The sequence below is a fragment of the Natator depressus genome, chromosome 3 (genome assembly GCF_965152275.1).
Source record: "Natator depressus isolate rNatDep1 chromosome 3, rNatDep2.hap1, whole genome shotgun sequence".
NCBI classification, from domain to species: Eukaryota; Metazoa; Chordata; order Testudines; family Cheloniidae; genus Natator; species Natator depressus.
In genome coordinates, this window is record NC_134236.1 from 78,218,654 (window position 1) to 78,233,639 (window position 14,986).

The 14,986-nt window shown below is 36.9% G+C and overlaps 1 protein-coding gene across 3 annotated transcripts in view; it reads left to right on the forward strand.

The window, feature by feature from the left end:
• GRIK2 (glutamate ionotropic receptor kainate type subunit 2) overlaps positions 1 to 14,986 on the forward strand; it is a 594,466-nt gene that overhangs the window by 210,299 nt on the left and 369,181 nt on the right. For all 3 annotated transcript variants that reach the window (XM_074948159.1, XM_074948161.1, XM_074948160.1), the window contains exons 5-7: positions 7,147 to 7,328; positions 9,456 to 9,509; positions 13,378 to 13,551. In XM_074948159.1, the coding sequence (XP_074804260.1) occupies positions 7,147 to 7,328; positions 9,456 to 9,509; positions 13,378 to 13,551 (410 nt within the window). The remainder of the gene's footprint in view (positions 1 to 7,146; positions 7,329 to 9,455; positions 9,510 to 13,377; positions 13,552 to 14,986) is intronic.

A 14,986-nucleotide genomic window follows, 5' to 3' on the forward strand; every position in this document is an offset into this window, starting at 1 on the left:
TACAGGAGATCACAGTAGATGATCAGTCCTTGGAATTGATTACTCTAAGATTAGTATCCAACTGAAATAAACTAGCAGAAACTATCAAATGAAACCGTAAAGCTGGGTTTCTGTTCTTAACTTATACCACTGAGAAAAAACAAACAGCCTTAACTCTAAAATGTCTGCTATTTGTTGGTTTGTGTCATAGCCTTATTTTTTCTTTAAAAAGTGTTAAGGTGGGATTAGTCTTGGCCTTCACAACATCCTTTGGCAAGGAGTTCCACAGGTTGACTGTGTGTTGTGTGAAAAAATACTTCCTTTTGTTTGTTTTAAACCTGCTGCCTATTAATTTCATTTGGTGACCCCTAGTTCTTGTTTTGAGAAGGAGTAAATAACACTTTCTTATTTACTTTCTCCACACCAGTCATAATTGTATAGACCTCTATCATATCCCACCTTAGTCCTCTCTTTTTCAAGCTGAAAAGTCCCCATCTTATTAAACTCTCCTCTCCTGAAGCCATTCCATACCCCTAATAATTTTTGTTGCCCTTTTCTGAATCTTTCTCAATTCCAATATATCTTTTTTGAGATGGGGCAACCTCATCTGCGTGCAGTATTCAAGATGTGGGAATGCCATGGATTTACATAGAGGCAATATGATATTTTCTGTCTTATCATCTATCCCTTTCTTTATGATTCCCAACATTCTGTTTGCTTTTTTGACTGCTGCTGCACATTGAGTTGATGTTTTCAGGGAACTATCCACAATGACTCCAAGCTGTTACCACTTTCTTGAGTGGTAACAGCTAATTTAGACCCCATCATTTTATATGTATAGTTGGGATTATGTTTTCCAATATGCATTACTTGACATTTATCAACATTGAATTTCATGTGCCTTTTTGTTGCACAGTCACCCAGTTTTGTGAGATCCTTTTGTAGCTCTTCACAGTCTGCTTGGGACTTAACTATCTTGAGTAGTTTGTAACAACTATTCAAGATAGTAAACAAAATACATAAAGTCCTGTTTTCCTGAACACAGTATGGATCAAACAACAGGAGACAGCATATTTGCTTACAGTTCCAAATGTCTTTCAACTTGCTCTCTACCAAAAAGCTCTCTCTCGTAGCTTTTTCTCAAGGTCATGCTACAAGTACATCTCTAGCAGTCTCTGGAGCTTCCTTGTTGCCTTAGCTGTGTGCTTCTATGGTATTTCTGCTCCTTCTCTCACTCACTCACACACAGCTCCATCAAATATTCATCCCCCTGAATTTGCATTGAGACTCTAGGGAAACTCCTTTACCCCAAATAGCTCACCTCCTGTTTCAGCCTTGCATGTCACCTCTGTTTTGGGTGGTGGCTCCTATTGTTTGAGCTACCTATTTGATAAAGGAAGCTTACATGCTTTTTTACGTTTGTTCTGAATGAAGGGTGGCTGTCACAGCCACCAGTGTCAACAAGGTTTCACCCAGCCCCAGCATATCCACACTGCCCATCATCTCGATGGAATCTAAAATGGTTAATTCTTGTATGATCCATCCAAAACTGAAAGAAAATAAATATTTTTTTAAATTACAAGTGATACAAGCGTAACTATTTACATGGTGTTTTTCAGTTTCACACCACCAACACAATGTAATTTCACTTCCATCCAAATCTCTTTGGACTTGTTCTCTCTCTGCCTGACTTCCTTTCAATCATCTGGAATTTCAGGATCTCAAGGAATGTCTATTGTTTTAGTTAAACTGACTGGCTTTTGTCCTAATGGAGAACGCATCTCTGTCAGAACCATCCCAGCCTCAGTTGCCACAGCTATATTCTCAGTTATTGGGCAACCATGCTAAAATCCTGTCCCCGGATATCTCTGCGGATGGTCCTTATGGATAACTCCCAACTATATCCAGTACATCATTTCATTTAGTTGGATTGGCACCGTATAGTGTTCTTCCCTAGGTTTTATCTAGCTTAGGACTCCTACTCTTCTTTCTCCTAGTATTGTGGAACCAGACCAGCTCCGCTCTTTTATAAGTTTCCCTACGTGACCTACGTCATGGATGCTTCATTTTGCCAGTGGCTATCCTCAGATTTTCTCTAGGGAAGGTATGCACTTTTTTAGTTTTGTATTAGAGGGTTTCTGCATCTTCCAAATGACTCAAATCTCTTTGTTCCTCTTCAGGAACGCTGTACATTATGTTTGCTGGGATCCTTAGCTTATGCCCAAATATTAGGAGTGCTGGGTTACACTTTTGCTTTCTTTGACAGCTTGTCTATAAACCATCAAAAGGAATGGGATACAAGTGTAGCCAGCTGAACTCCCAGAGGCCTATTACATTTTAGCACCATCCCATCTGATTGCAGGTGCATGGGTGTGGAATCTCACAAACTTCCTGAAACACTTTGGATTCAAAGTTTCTCCCTTGACTTGACTTGTGTGTAACTCACCCAGGATCACAAATCTGGTGAAGAATTAATTCACTAGAATCTCTTCTACTGTCATAGTCTCTTGGTGCCTTATTGGGTATATTTCAGGCCATTTTCTAAACTAGTCTATAGCTACCACCAAATATTTATTGTCAGACTCTATCTCAGGCAGATGCACAAGTGTATCAACACAAATGTGCTCCACTGGTACACCCATGAGATACTGCTGCACAGGACCTTTCCCTGTAGTAGGGTGACCCTTCTTTGCAGTGAAAGGCTCATATTTCCTACACCAATTTTGTACATCCAGTCTGCATTTTACTCAATAGAAATTCTCTCTTAGCTTGACTAAGGTTCTTATAACTCCCAAATGGTCAGCAGCTTTAAAATAATGACAGGATCTCAGAATCTCTTTATTCTATGTATCTTGTATTACCAGCTGATAGTAGTAGAGATGGTCAAAACTCAGAATTTCCATATGAAAAGTCATTTCAAATTGAAAAACCAGAATATTTCATTTAGAAAATATCAAAACAAAACTTTTTGACCATTTCAGACCTTTTTTCCCCCAAAATTTTTTGAGTAAGAAAATTCATTGAAATCAACTGTGATTCGCAAATAGTTTTGGTTTCAATAAATTAACCTTTTTTCCTTTAAAAAATGTTTTCTCAAAAAATTCCCATCCGATTCTATCTAAGGATATGTTTACACTGCAATAAAACACCTGTGGGTGCCCTGCGTCAGTTGACTCAGGCTGTGGTGCTATAAAAATGCTGTGTAGATGTTTGGGCTCAGGCTGGAGCCTGGGCTCTGAGACCCCAAAGTTGGAATACCCTTAGATAGAGCTGGCCAGGAATAGAGCTGGGCAGCAAAGTGCAGGGGCCCAGGGCCTCAGAGACTTTTTGGTTAGGTCAGGTAAGACTGCTTGGTTAGGTTCTCCCAATCCAGCAAAGACATAGGTTGTACTGCATTCGTCCAGCATAAGACTGATACTAGGGGAAGCCAGCCTGTTAAAATAGCCACCTTGCTGGTTACTAGTAGCAAAAAGAGGAGAGGCCTTACAGGCCATTGAGGAAAGCATAATTGAGGAAGGCATAATTGAACCTGCAAGCAGTTCTTGGGCCTCAACCATCATTCTGGTTAAGAAAAAAGATGGAAGCACCAGATTTTGTGTGATTTATGCAAAAATAAATAGTCACATTAAAGGATTCTTATCCATTACCACAAATAGATGATACCTTGGCTGCTGTAGCAGGTCCAGTCTGGTTTTCCTGATTGGTTATTGAAAGTGTGTATTGGCAAGCAGAAGTGGATCCAAAGGAGAGGAAAAAAACCCTTGCTTACTGCATAGGAGATATTTATAAATTTAAATTAAAAATATGTATTTAAACTAACTTATTCTTTTATTCAAAGTCATTAAGTAAGTGGCTATGTTACACCCACTTATGCATCAAAGAAATAATTTAATTAATTTGCTCTCGATGTCATTACAGCGTGTCAGGTAAATAAATATTTAGCTAAGTTTTCTTTAATTTTAATTCTAGAAAGGGCTGGTTTTACGACCCTGTGGACTGACATCTGCTATTTACCTCCAAATCAGGTATAGCACAGCTATCCTTACCCTGTGTCTTAACCTGCAGGGTGTATGAGTAGTGGTGAGAAAGTGAGTCAGTCTCCATGACTGTTCCGCACATGGCATCTCCGCAGAAAGGGTGCTAATGAATGTAATGGTGTTTCTGTGAGGTGGAAGTCTGTCCACTAGGAAGTTGACTGCGATCACTAATACGCTGCACAGAGGCAACTAATCAGTGGTCATATCTTAAGGCATTCACATAACTACTGTTTTGGATCATATTCAAGCCAGAAACCTAAACGTAAAAGGTTCTGTGTCTCATCACATGTTTCCTGAGCCATCCAGCATGCTTCAGGCTATTTTCTAAAAAAGTGGGTCTCAACTCTGGTCTACCGCTTGTTCAGGGAAAGCCCCTGGCGGGCCAGGCCAATTTGTTTACCTGCTGTGTCCACAGGTTCGGCCGATTGCGGCTCCCACTGGCCGCAGTTCGCCGCTCCAGGCCAATGGGGGCTGCAGGAAGGGTGGCCAGCACATCCCTCGGCCCGCGCCGCTTCCCGCAGCCCACATTGGCCTGGAACGGTGAACTGCGGCCAGTGAGAGCCGCGATTGGCTGAACCTGCGGACACGGCAGATAAACAAACTGGCCCAGCCCACCAGGGGGCTTTCCCTGAACAAGCGGTGGACCAGAGTTGAGAACCACCGTTCTAAGCCAACTCAATGTAATTTATACAGCAATGCTGATTTGAGTGTGTAAATATATATTCAAGGATGTGGAATATGATAGTTTGTAAAAATTTTCAAGAAAAATAACACTTTCAATGTTTAATATTTCAATTTGTTTACTTTCCTTTTCAAAGTAGAACAACCAATTAAACCATATTTTGGACTTGGCAAAGTGAATTTTTAAAATCGAAGATAATTTAGAGTTACCTTAGCAGGAAAAAAAAGTCTCTAATTGAATTTTTTTACTTTGCTTACTAAGAAGGAAGCAAGGGGCAGTTTTGTGGAGTCCTTGTGGCCCTGTATTGGGTTTGGGGTCTTGGGAGCTTATCCCAGCCTGTCATCATGGCATCAGTGGAGCCATGGTTCCAAGGCCTTTGCACCTGCAGCAGCTGTCCTTCTGAACCCCTTGTAAGGGTTTGTCCCAACACCGACAGGATTAATGGAGAAGGTAGCAGCAGTACAAGGTGGTATTTCCTATTCCACATAATCTGTGCAGGGGTGTCAGGAGAATGATGTGGCTTTACTCCTGGGCCATGGCCTGCACCATCCCCAGTGTGATTCTGCCCTCATGTAGATTTCTCTATGCTGTCCGAAAAAGAGAAAATGGTGCCACAGAGGTGACTACTTCCATCTCCTGCATGGAGAAGGTGATATTTACATGCAGACATCTGCCTCGTGCATGGGTCTCTCTGGGAGTACAGTTATTTATTTAGATGAAGAACAAAGAACCAGAGAACTGGGTACATATACTTAAAAAGTACACTAAAGAATTAAGTATAGTGAAAAGAGGTATGTTTTAAGCCCTGTGTTAAAGCTTTAATTTAGTCCAGTGGTTTACTCAGAATATAATACAGTTTCATGCTAATACAGTTTCATGCTAAGTTAAATTGTTTTTCAATTTTTCAAATAAAATAATTGTGTTTTAGACACTAAGAGGAATAAAGTACATGGCATTTTGCCTCTGACACTGTTCTTTAACACTTAGCTGCATGAAGTATTCAATCTATAATAATTATGGGTCATTCTATTTGATTTGTACTGTACTGTTCTGTATTGTCAGTGTTTGTGCCTCTTTAGTTTGGAATAGGCTTTTTGAGACACTAACATATTCTATTCATTTTTTGTCACTCCTTACATGTTATAAAGTGCTTTGAACAATTACATTTATTTTATAAATTACATAGTGTCACAAAAGTAAAACCACACTAACTATAGGTGAGGGACAACATTTTGTAAAGTTTTCCATAGGTCAAATGAATGTAAGATAGCTACTGCTATTGCATAATATCTACATAGAATTTTAAGATGAATTTTCAGCTTTTTGTTCTGTGTAAAGTTACACATGATGATAATGCATGACAGCTAACATCATTTCATGAACCTTCCTCATTAATATCTCTATCTTGAAAGGAAGTAGGTAATTTCAGACATTGGAGATATCTTTTAGGGCCTGATCCTACTCCAGCTGAAGTCAAAGACAGAACTTTCATTGACTTTGGTAGGTGGAAAATTGGTCCCAAGCATCACATATGAAGTACTGATGGCATATAAAAGCCATTACTGCCAGTGAGTTATGCACACCCAATTCTTCACATGCCAGGAAGAAAGTTTACCCATAAGAATACATCTTTCTTGCTAACACTGAAATGAACTGTTCCTTTAGGGAAGAGCGGCTTTTACGCTGTCATTTTCAATACAGTTAAACAACATGAGGTTTAGTATTGGTCACAGACCAATGATCTGTAAACCAACTCTGCACTGTCACATTGATTTGAACTAAAAGATTTCTGAGAAATTTCCATATATGTAACTCCTTGGGTGGGGGGCGGGGGAGGAATAAGTAATTCAAAATGTTTTGTAGTATGTTAAAGAGGAATTAAGTGACATGAGCCTACTGTTTATTCTACACCCCTTTTTGCTGTGCTTTTGAAGCTGCTTGTTAATTGTATAATTAAGAAAGATAAATTAACGCTGTTAGTAGCCTGGTGTGGATTATGTGAAAATGTTCCATGGTACTGTAATGAACTTCAACTGTGTATATAAACCTGATAGATTAGTCATGAGAATGAGTAGTCTGATTACAAACTATTAGTCTGGGATATTGCTTTAATTGAATTATAATAATTATATATATTCTTTAGAGAAGAATATCATAGCTTCAAGAAAATGCAAAAAGGAAGATTTGTCTGCATTCCTGGACGTAATCCTAACTCAGGCTGCTTACTGTCTATTAATATTAATGAAGAAAAAAGAATTGTGACAAGAAAGCAATGGGATCCCAGACATTTCTTTAAGCACAAATTTATACACACTGTAGTGTACTCATAAGAAGGGGAAAGAATCAGGAAATTGCAAATATTTTGTAATAAGCTATTTTCTCTTGCCAGGTCATTTCATTTTTGTTTCAATAATTTTCCTTTCCTGTCTCCTTCATATTTTCTTTAAGGCCTTATTCGATTACAAGAGCTCATTAAAGCTCCATCACGGTACAACCTGAGACTAAAAATCCGTCAGTTACCAGCTGACACAAAGGATGCTAAGCCTTTACTAAAGGAGATGAAAAGAGGCAAGGAGTTCCATGTGATCTTTGACTGCAGTCATGAAATGGCAGCAGGCATTTTAAAACAGGTAATCATTACATCACTTCAGATGACCTAGTATATTTCCTAACAAATAACAGGAACACCTAGTCTCAACTGATTTTAAAACTGTGTGTGAATTTTACTGAGCTCTTTCTACTGGAAAATCAACCAAGTCCTCCTGAGCTAATGTTATATGAGATTATAATGATAGCCACTTTTCTTTTATTTGGTTGGGATGGAGCAAGAGCTTTATTTACAAGTCTCTGGAGGCAAATGTTACCTGGAAAAATCTTTTATATTATCTTATAATGATGACTGTCCTGTTCGTTCTACACTCATAGACTGGCACTCTGAACAGAAAGCAAATTTAGAATGTTTGTTTAGTGTTATTCTGCACAATGAACAATTTTAATTTAGACTTCTAATTTTAGTATATTCCATAATCAAATGAATAGAATTCCAATAGTGTATTTCAATAATAAAAAACTCAACCTTGCATTGATTGACAAACCACTTGAGTATGTTTGTAAATTAAATCTCTCTTTTCCTTACCAGATGAGCACACTAATATGTTCCACTGAGAAAATTACTCATACTGTCAGTTCCCCTTGGGTATTTTCTTAGGGGCCAAATTCTCTCTGCCCTCCTGCCATGATTGCGGAGGACCCTAAACATGGTTAAACTGTTGCATTTCCGTTGTGTGCCTGTGGGAATGCAAGGAGCATATGGCAGAATTCACAAGAGCTTGCCCAAACTTTCTGCACCAGCTGTATGCTGCACAGTTATACTCCACTGGGATCCTCCAACTTCTTTAGGGACAGGGAAGTGGTAGGGGTGGGTAATAGTTATCTTCCTTCCCTGTCTAAGGTGATGCAGCACATTCAGTGTGAGGGTGCAGTAGTGGTCTCTGAGTAGCTCCATTGCTGCTCTATAGTTTTGGTGAATGAGGATTCCCAATGCATACAGGCACTCCTTAGCTGTACCCAATGGTGAGGTTTCACCACTTAGCAAGAAAATGAGGTAATGCTTGAGTCTGAACTCAACTTGTAGACTCCTAACTTTTCCCCCCCATAACTACAGTCTTGTTGCGTCTTGCCTTCTCATGCAGTGTCACAAGCAGCAAAGCTTCTGGAGGACAAACTAGGATCTCACTTATATATCTGAAAAATTAATTGTTTCCAAATTGTGTTCACAGTGACTCCTGTGTAGTCCCCTTGCCATCAGTAGGTTCGAACAGATGTAATTGATAAAAGAATGCTGTTGGTGCACAAAAAAAGAAACAGAATCCAAATTCTTCTTCCATAGCTATGTTATCTTTTCAGTGCTAAAAAAAAAGTAACTAAAAGTTTTAGTTACTAAAATGATTGGATATAAATCTTGGTACACAAAGGAGGCTGTTCTGCAGAGTACTTTTCGGATTGGAACTGTCCTTTAAGGTAGAAGAATAATGAATTAGAATGAGGAGAGATCTCCAACCCACTTCTTTAAAACTGTATTTAAGAATACTTGCCCTTATTTTGCCAACAAAAATATATACGAAATGGAAAATACACAACTGAGCTGAAATTATTCTGTGTTGTGCTTTTAGGAAGGCAGGAAGACATACTTGCTAGTTTTCTATACTTCTTGAATAATGGTACCGATATTTGATATGCTCCGTTAATGCTAAAGAAATATGGTAAAAGTGCCCAAAGCTTGATCTGTTGATCTATTTGTCTGTATGTCTATCAATCAACATCCCACTTATTTTGCTAACACTAGTTTTTAATTGAGTCATATTGTTAATCAAAGTAGAATTGTGTTTCTCATTAGGTTATTAGTTAGTGGAGACATTATAAATACAATGAAGTAAAATATTCTTAGTTCAGATTTTGTGTGGCAAGTTAATGCTCCCATTAATATGTAAAACTATAAGCCTCTTTCACAATTACAGCTCTAAACATTATAATAATAATCTTTTTATCAGAAGATCTGGTTCATAAATTCCTTTAATAGTCAGTAATCTGTTCTAACTATTAAGAAATGATTTGCTTGACCATATTTTTGTATAATTCCTACCTTATAGTCTGTTCCAAATAGTGTTCCACTTTTGCTTTTTAATTTGCTGTAAAGGTGCAATTAAAAAGTATGTTATGTGACCTCAAAATATTAAATCTTTCATTTATTTTTTTAGGCTTTAGCTATGGGAATGATGACAGAATACTATCATTATATCTTTACCACATTGGTAAGTAGCTTATAAAAACATGCCAATAACATCGAACAAAGGCCTTAGCCATCTTAATTACATTACTTGAGAATGTGAAAGAGGTCTCTCAGGAATGGTCTCTCAGGTATGGGATGTTTTCTCCATCAAGTTTTGTTATGTCCAATGAAAACTCATGAGGATATTTTAATTAATGTTCAACACTGTACACTGGTAACTAATAGACCTGAGAAAATTATTTTGTAGCATTAGAGATTTAAATTTTTGAGTAGAACTGAGAGCATAATCAATCCACAATTAATAATTATTCTATGAGTCTTGTCATTTTTCTCCTTACTGTTTTTTCAATGAACAAGTTGTAAAATTCTCAGATATATTCATTATTCCAAGTTAGTTATTAATTTCTTTGGCAAACAATTCTTGGTCCACGGATGAGTCCTAAATAATTCATTGTGAATAATTTCAAACCACAAATTTAAAATTTCCTGTGTGGTGATTAATTACATAAGTCATGTGGTACTGTTTCTTTTCCTTTATGTAAATACCAACTTGGGAAGAATGGAGAGCTCTGGAATTACATATGCACCACAAAAATCAATTTTGATGAATATTGGAGCATTCATGCTGAAAATTCGGTGCTAAACTCAAGAACTGGAAAAGCTGAATCTAAATATGCTTTCAAATTTAAACAAATATTCATGTGACAATCTTTTTCACAATTCACTCAACTCTACTCTCAAGTAATGTGTTCTTGCATTACTTCCAAGCTATACATGAGAAGGCTATCAGGGAAGAATTTAGAAGTTTTTAAAATTCCACCCTGAGAAATGGGAAAACATTAGGAAAATTCAAATTATATACATTATTTTATCTTGCTCCTATTATGGATCAAATGGGCACATTCAGTCCTCAGTTCAGCAAGGTTCTTGAGCGTGTGTGTCATTTTAAGCATGCAGGTGGTCCCACTTCAGTGGGTCTATGTAATGTGTTTAAAATGAGACATGTGCTCAAGTACTTTGCTGAAATGAGACCTTTATGTGGACTCAATGAACAGTCATCACTGAATCATAGTATAGAGATTGCAAAACATGGAAAAGAGCAGCACTGGAACAGCCTGAGTACTGACCTTTAATGAAATAACTCTTAAAGATGAACCTCATTAGGTTAGTAAAAGCAGAGAAGATTTTACATAACCATAACTTTTCTTTGGGCCTTTGTGGAACTCAGAGATGCTGGAATTGCACACAGTTTATAATTCACCTTGTCAAAGCTCTCAGACTGACCAAATGATTCCAGACGTCTCAGTTTTAATATTGTATATTGTATTTTAATTTGGCTCATTGGTGAGAATTGCTGGTTTGAGTGACTTGAGCTTTCTATCTCATTGCATTTGTTTCTTTGCTTTATATTCTAGAATGGACTTTTTACTAAATTTTAAAATCAGGATTTTGCTGTAATTAAATATTTCCATTTGCTTCTTGGAACACTAGTTTCTTTAGATGCCTGAAGGACCAGCCTGAATCAGTGACAGAAAAGGATAATTTGGCATACGCCAGCAGGTGATAGATTTTGATGCTGCAGTAGAGCTCTGTAACTTGCAACAGAGTTTCAGCTGCTTTGATTTATTAATTGCTTCTTACCTGACACAGTGAAAGCCTGTCAAATAAATTTTCCAATCACGGCATTTAAAGCAGTCTTCAGAACTGTATTCTCCAGTGACTGATTCAGGGGCCTAATGCACTAGCTCATTAATACACCGAGTTGTTGTGTATATTTATTATACTTTTGTGTACACATGAATGTGTTTGGATTAAATAATTAGTTATGAGGTTGGGGTTTTTTTGTGCAGATGTTTGAAAGCATCTGAAATTTGAAGGGAAAGAAATTCTGTAAGAGTACAGCATTACTGCAACATAGTTCTTATTACTTTTAGCTATTCTGCTAAAATGTACAATATCTTTAGAATAAGGACGCAAGTATGGAAATTTGTAAATAGATGTCAAACTGCAGGCACACTCTGAATTCTGACATAGCCAGTGCTTAATTTGTGATGAAAGAGGTGCCAGGGCTCAAGCAATTAGGTGCTGAAGCTTAAGCAAGTTTTTTACAGTCATAACTCATGCAGCAAGCCCAACGGTGCTGGGGCTATGAACTGCCAAACCGAGAGATGACGGGGCTCAGCCAAGTTAAGCCTTGGCACAAATTAAGCACTGCACGTATCCTAAGGAGTCCGGTGACACCTTAAAGACTAACAGATTTATTTGGGCATTAGCTTTCGTGGGTAAAACACCACTTCTGCATCTGAAGAAGTGTTTTTTTTACCCACAAAAGCTGATGCCCAAATAAATCTATTAGTCTTTAAGGTGCCACTAAACTCCTTGTTGTTTTTGTGGATACAGACTAACATGGCTACCCCCTGATACTTGTACATATCCTATACATTGTATATGAAAAATAATACCATAAGCCCTAATTAGAATCCAGAAGGATAACTATCTTTGAGATTAGGTTTGAGTTCTAATGTTAAAAATGAGCAGTTCATCATATACTGCTTTCCCTGTTATTGCTCTGCTTTCTCTTCAATGGGTAAATAAATGCATTCTGATAAATATCAGCCCTAACATTACAATTTCACAGAAAACTAGAATATATTAAATGGGCAATTTAAAAAAAGGAGATGAAGGACAAGCACTGTAGGTTGAATTGTATGGAGGATGCAGTGCTTATCAAAATATAATTTGGTGCAGGACTGCTAAATAAGGGTCTCTATCACCTTCACTAGACATATTACTAAGGAAATCAGAAAAAAGAACAGTCTTGGTGCAGCCTGCTATGTAGTACTGAAGCACTTTCTGCTGGTTGAAGCTCTGCTTACTGAGTCATAAAAGTTATATTTTTCACCAACTTCATATTTAAGTTCCAATTCTGCATCAGAATTCTCTAGTGAAGATCTCTGGACTCCCCAGAAGTGCTGGGGTCTGCACTGGAGAATCACGGTGAAGGATCGGGACCTTGTTCTTGAAATCACTTGTTCCATCCAAAATTTCTACTTATTTTTCTTTTTTTCTAACTTTATTTTCTCCTCTACACATATGCCTATTTTTTTTTTAGAAAAGATCTTAATTAAAATGTTGTAATACAATAGAGAAATTAATAGATCAGATTAATTAAAGATATTTATGTGTTCCGAAGAACAGGAAAATATTGTATTCAGTGATAGATCAGTATGAAAGATGTATAAAAACCAGAATATTTTGTTACTCGGGATATGCATTTTTCTACAACATCCAACTGAAAATGTCTAAATTTAATAATGAGCTTTTAACATTTATTCTGTTTTTGAGATAATGGAGACTAATTCTCTACAAGGTGTTCTGTAGCTCATTAAGGTAAAAATAATGTTACAGATAATAGACCAAGATAAAAACAGGAAGAGTGTATTCTGCTTAACAGAGAGAAATAGTCTGAGGAAAGTGCAAGGAATCTGTCATTTTATTTTATCATTTAAATTCAGTATCTGAACTACAGAAAAAGGGATTGTTAAATTAGCAAATAATATTAAAGTCTGATTACATTTTATGGAGTATTTGTAACTAGCAATTTCAGCCACTGGGCTTAATTTTTTTCCTAATGTGCTTTGTTTATGACTGTGGAATATGTTCTTTCCTTTTTACGTACAGGGAACTCCCACTAGCATCAGTTGGAGTTATGTGTGCATAAGATGGAATAGACCCCAACCAGACCTGTACATGGAACATACGGCACTTAGTAGCATGTACAATACTGTCGGTCATGGCACATTACAGTGCTTATCTCCACGGAGGTGGTTAAATGCCTGCATTAAGAAATGACATATAAAAAGCATTTATGTTGCAAACATCTCTTTCAGGACCTTTTTGCTCTTGATGTGGAACCTTACCGGTATAGTGGCGTTAACATGACTGGATTCAGAATCTTAAACACAGAGAACAGCCAGGTGGCCTCCATCATTGAAAAGTGGTCCATGGAACGATTGCAAGCACCTCCTAAACCTGATTCAGGTTTGCTGGATGGATTTATGACGGTATGAATACCAATTTATAGATTAGTTTGTGCATGCCTGTCTAATTACAAAACCCTTAGAATTGTAACCTGCAATCCAGTCACTCAGTTGTTCTAAAGTCACAGGACCAAATCTCATTTTAATTATCGCCTACAGATTAGTCATTAGTTGCATTCACAGTTGATAGACTAAAAATGTGACTTAGTACTGGACAGCCATATTAATTTTACCTCAAACAAAATACCGTATTTATATTTACTTGCAACCTACTATTTTAAAGTAACTGTCATTTTTGCTTCTTTTTGTATCTTTTGAACTATGTTCTTTACTTACTTTCATTTAAAAAGGGAGATATTCTGGATTATGCTAATTCCAGAGCCATTGGGTCGTAACACAGAGAAATATTTGTCTGGTGTTACAATGGACTTCTTTAAAATGTGATTATGTAATTTAACATAAAAACTTCTCCTTTATAATAAAAAAATACTTTGTTTTCTCAAGTCAAGTCAACATATCACTAAATGAGAAGGTTTTTCAGCCTATTTTAGAAATCTCTTGTCCTGTAGATCTCTGATTATTGGAAATCATTGGATAAATTCAATAACAACAGTCCTAGGAGATGTTAATCCTTTTCACAGTAAGCACCTTCCTCCAATGATGTCCGTGTGTTTTATAAACATTATTTATTCTTCACACTCTCCTTGTGTTGTAATTATTATTATACCTATTTTAGAGATGGGCAAAGTGAGGCTGAAATTAACACTCATGTTTTCAAATGTATGGGCAGCACCCGATGCATACTGAAGAGTTACACACTCATATTTATGCAGAGCTCACAGAAAGTATAACGTGTGGGATTGCCCAATGGGGAATGTTAAGGAAGAAGTTTGATTCCTTGTTCTAAATAGCCTTGTATATTTGCATGTGCGTGGTAATGTTTTAGAATATAATCATTTGTGGTTTAATAGTAGGTATCAATTGATCTGGCATGTAGGATAACATCATTTATTTTGTGAAAAAGAAATATTATGAATGATATCTTGGCCCCCATTGAAGTCCTTGGGAGTTTTGCCATTAACTTCAGTTGGGCCTATGTGATTTTTCCTCATGTGTATAAAAATATTACCCATATATTGTGTTCTTATCCAGAGCCACACACACTGATGGTACTCTAAAAATTAACAATAGTGGTATTTAGAGATGTTTTTAAAAATATGTAATATTTAAAGTCTCCATTAAAGTTAATTACATCATAAAAGTTTTTATACTAAGAAGTGTATTTAAACTCCATGCACTGTAATTACTCATTCAGAAGTTTTGCTAGAAGTCTATGGAAACTATAGAACCGATTCTTATCTTACCCCAGTTTTAGACCGGTGTTACTCTATTAGCATACATTTACTTGCACCAGACTTACATTGGTGTGAGTGAGGTCAGCTCAGGCTTTAAAGTTATA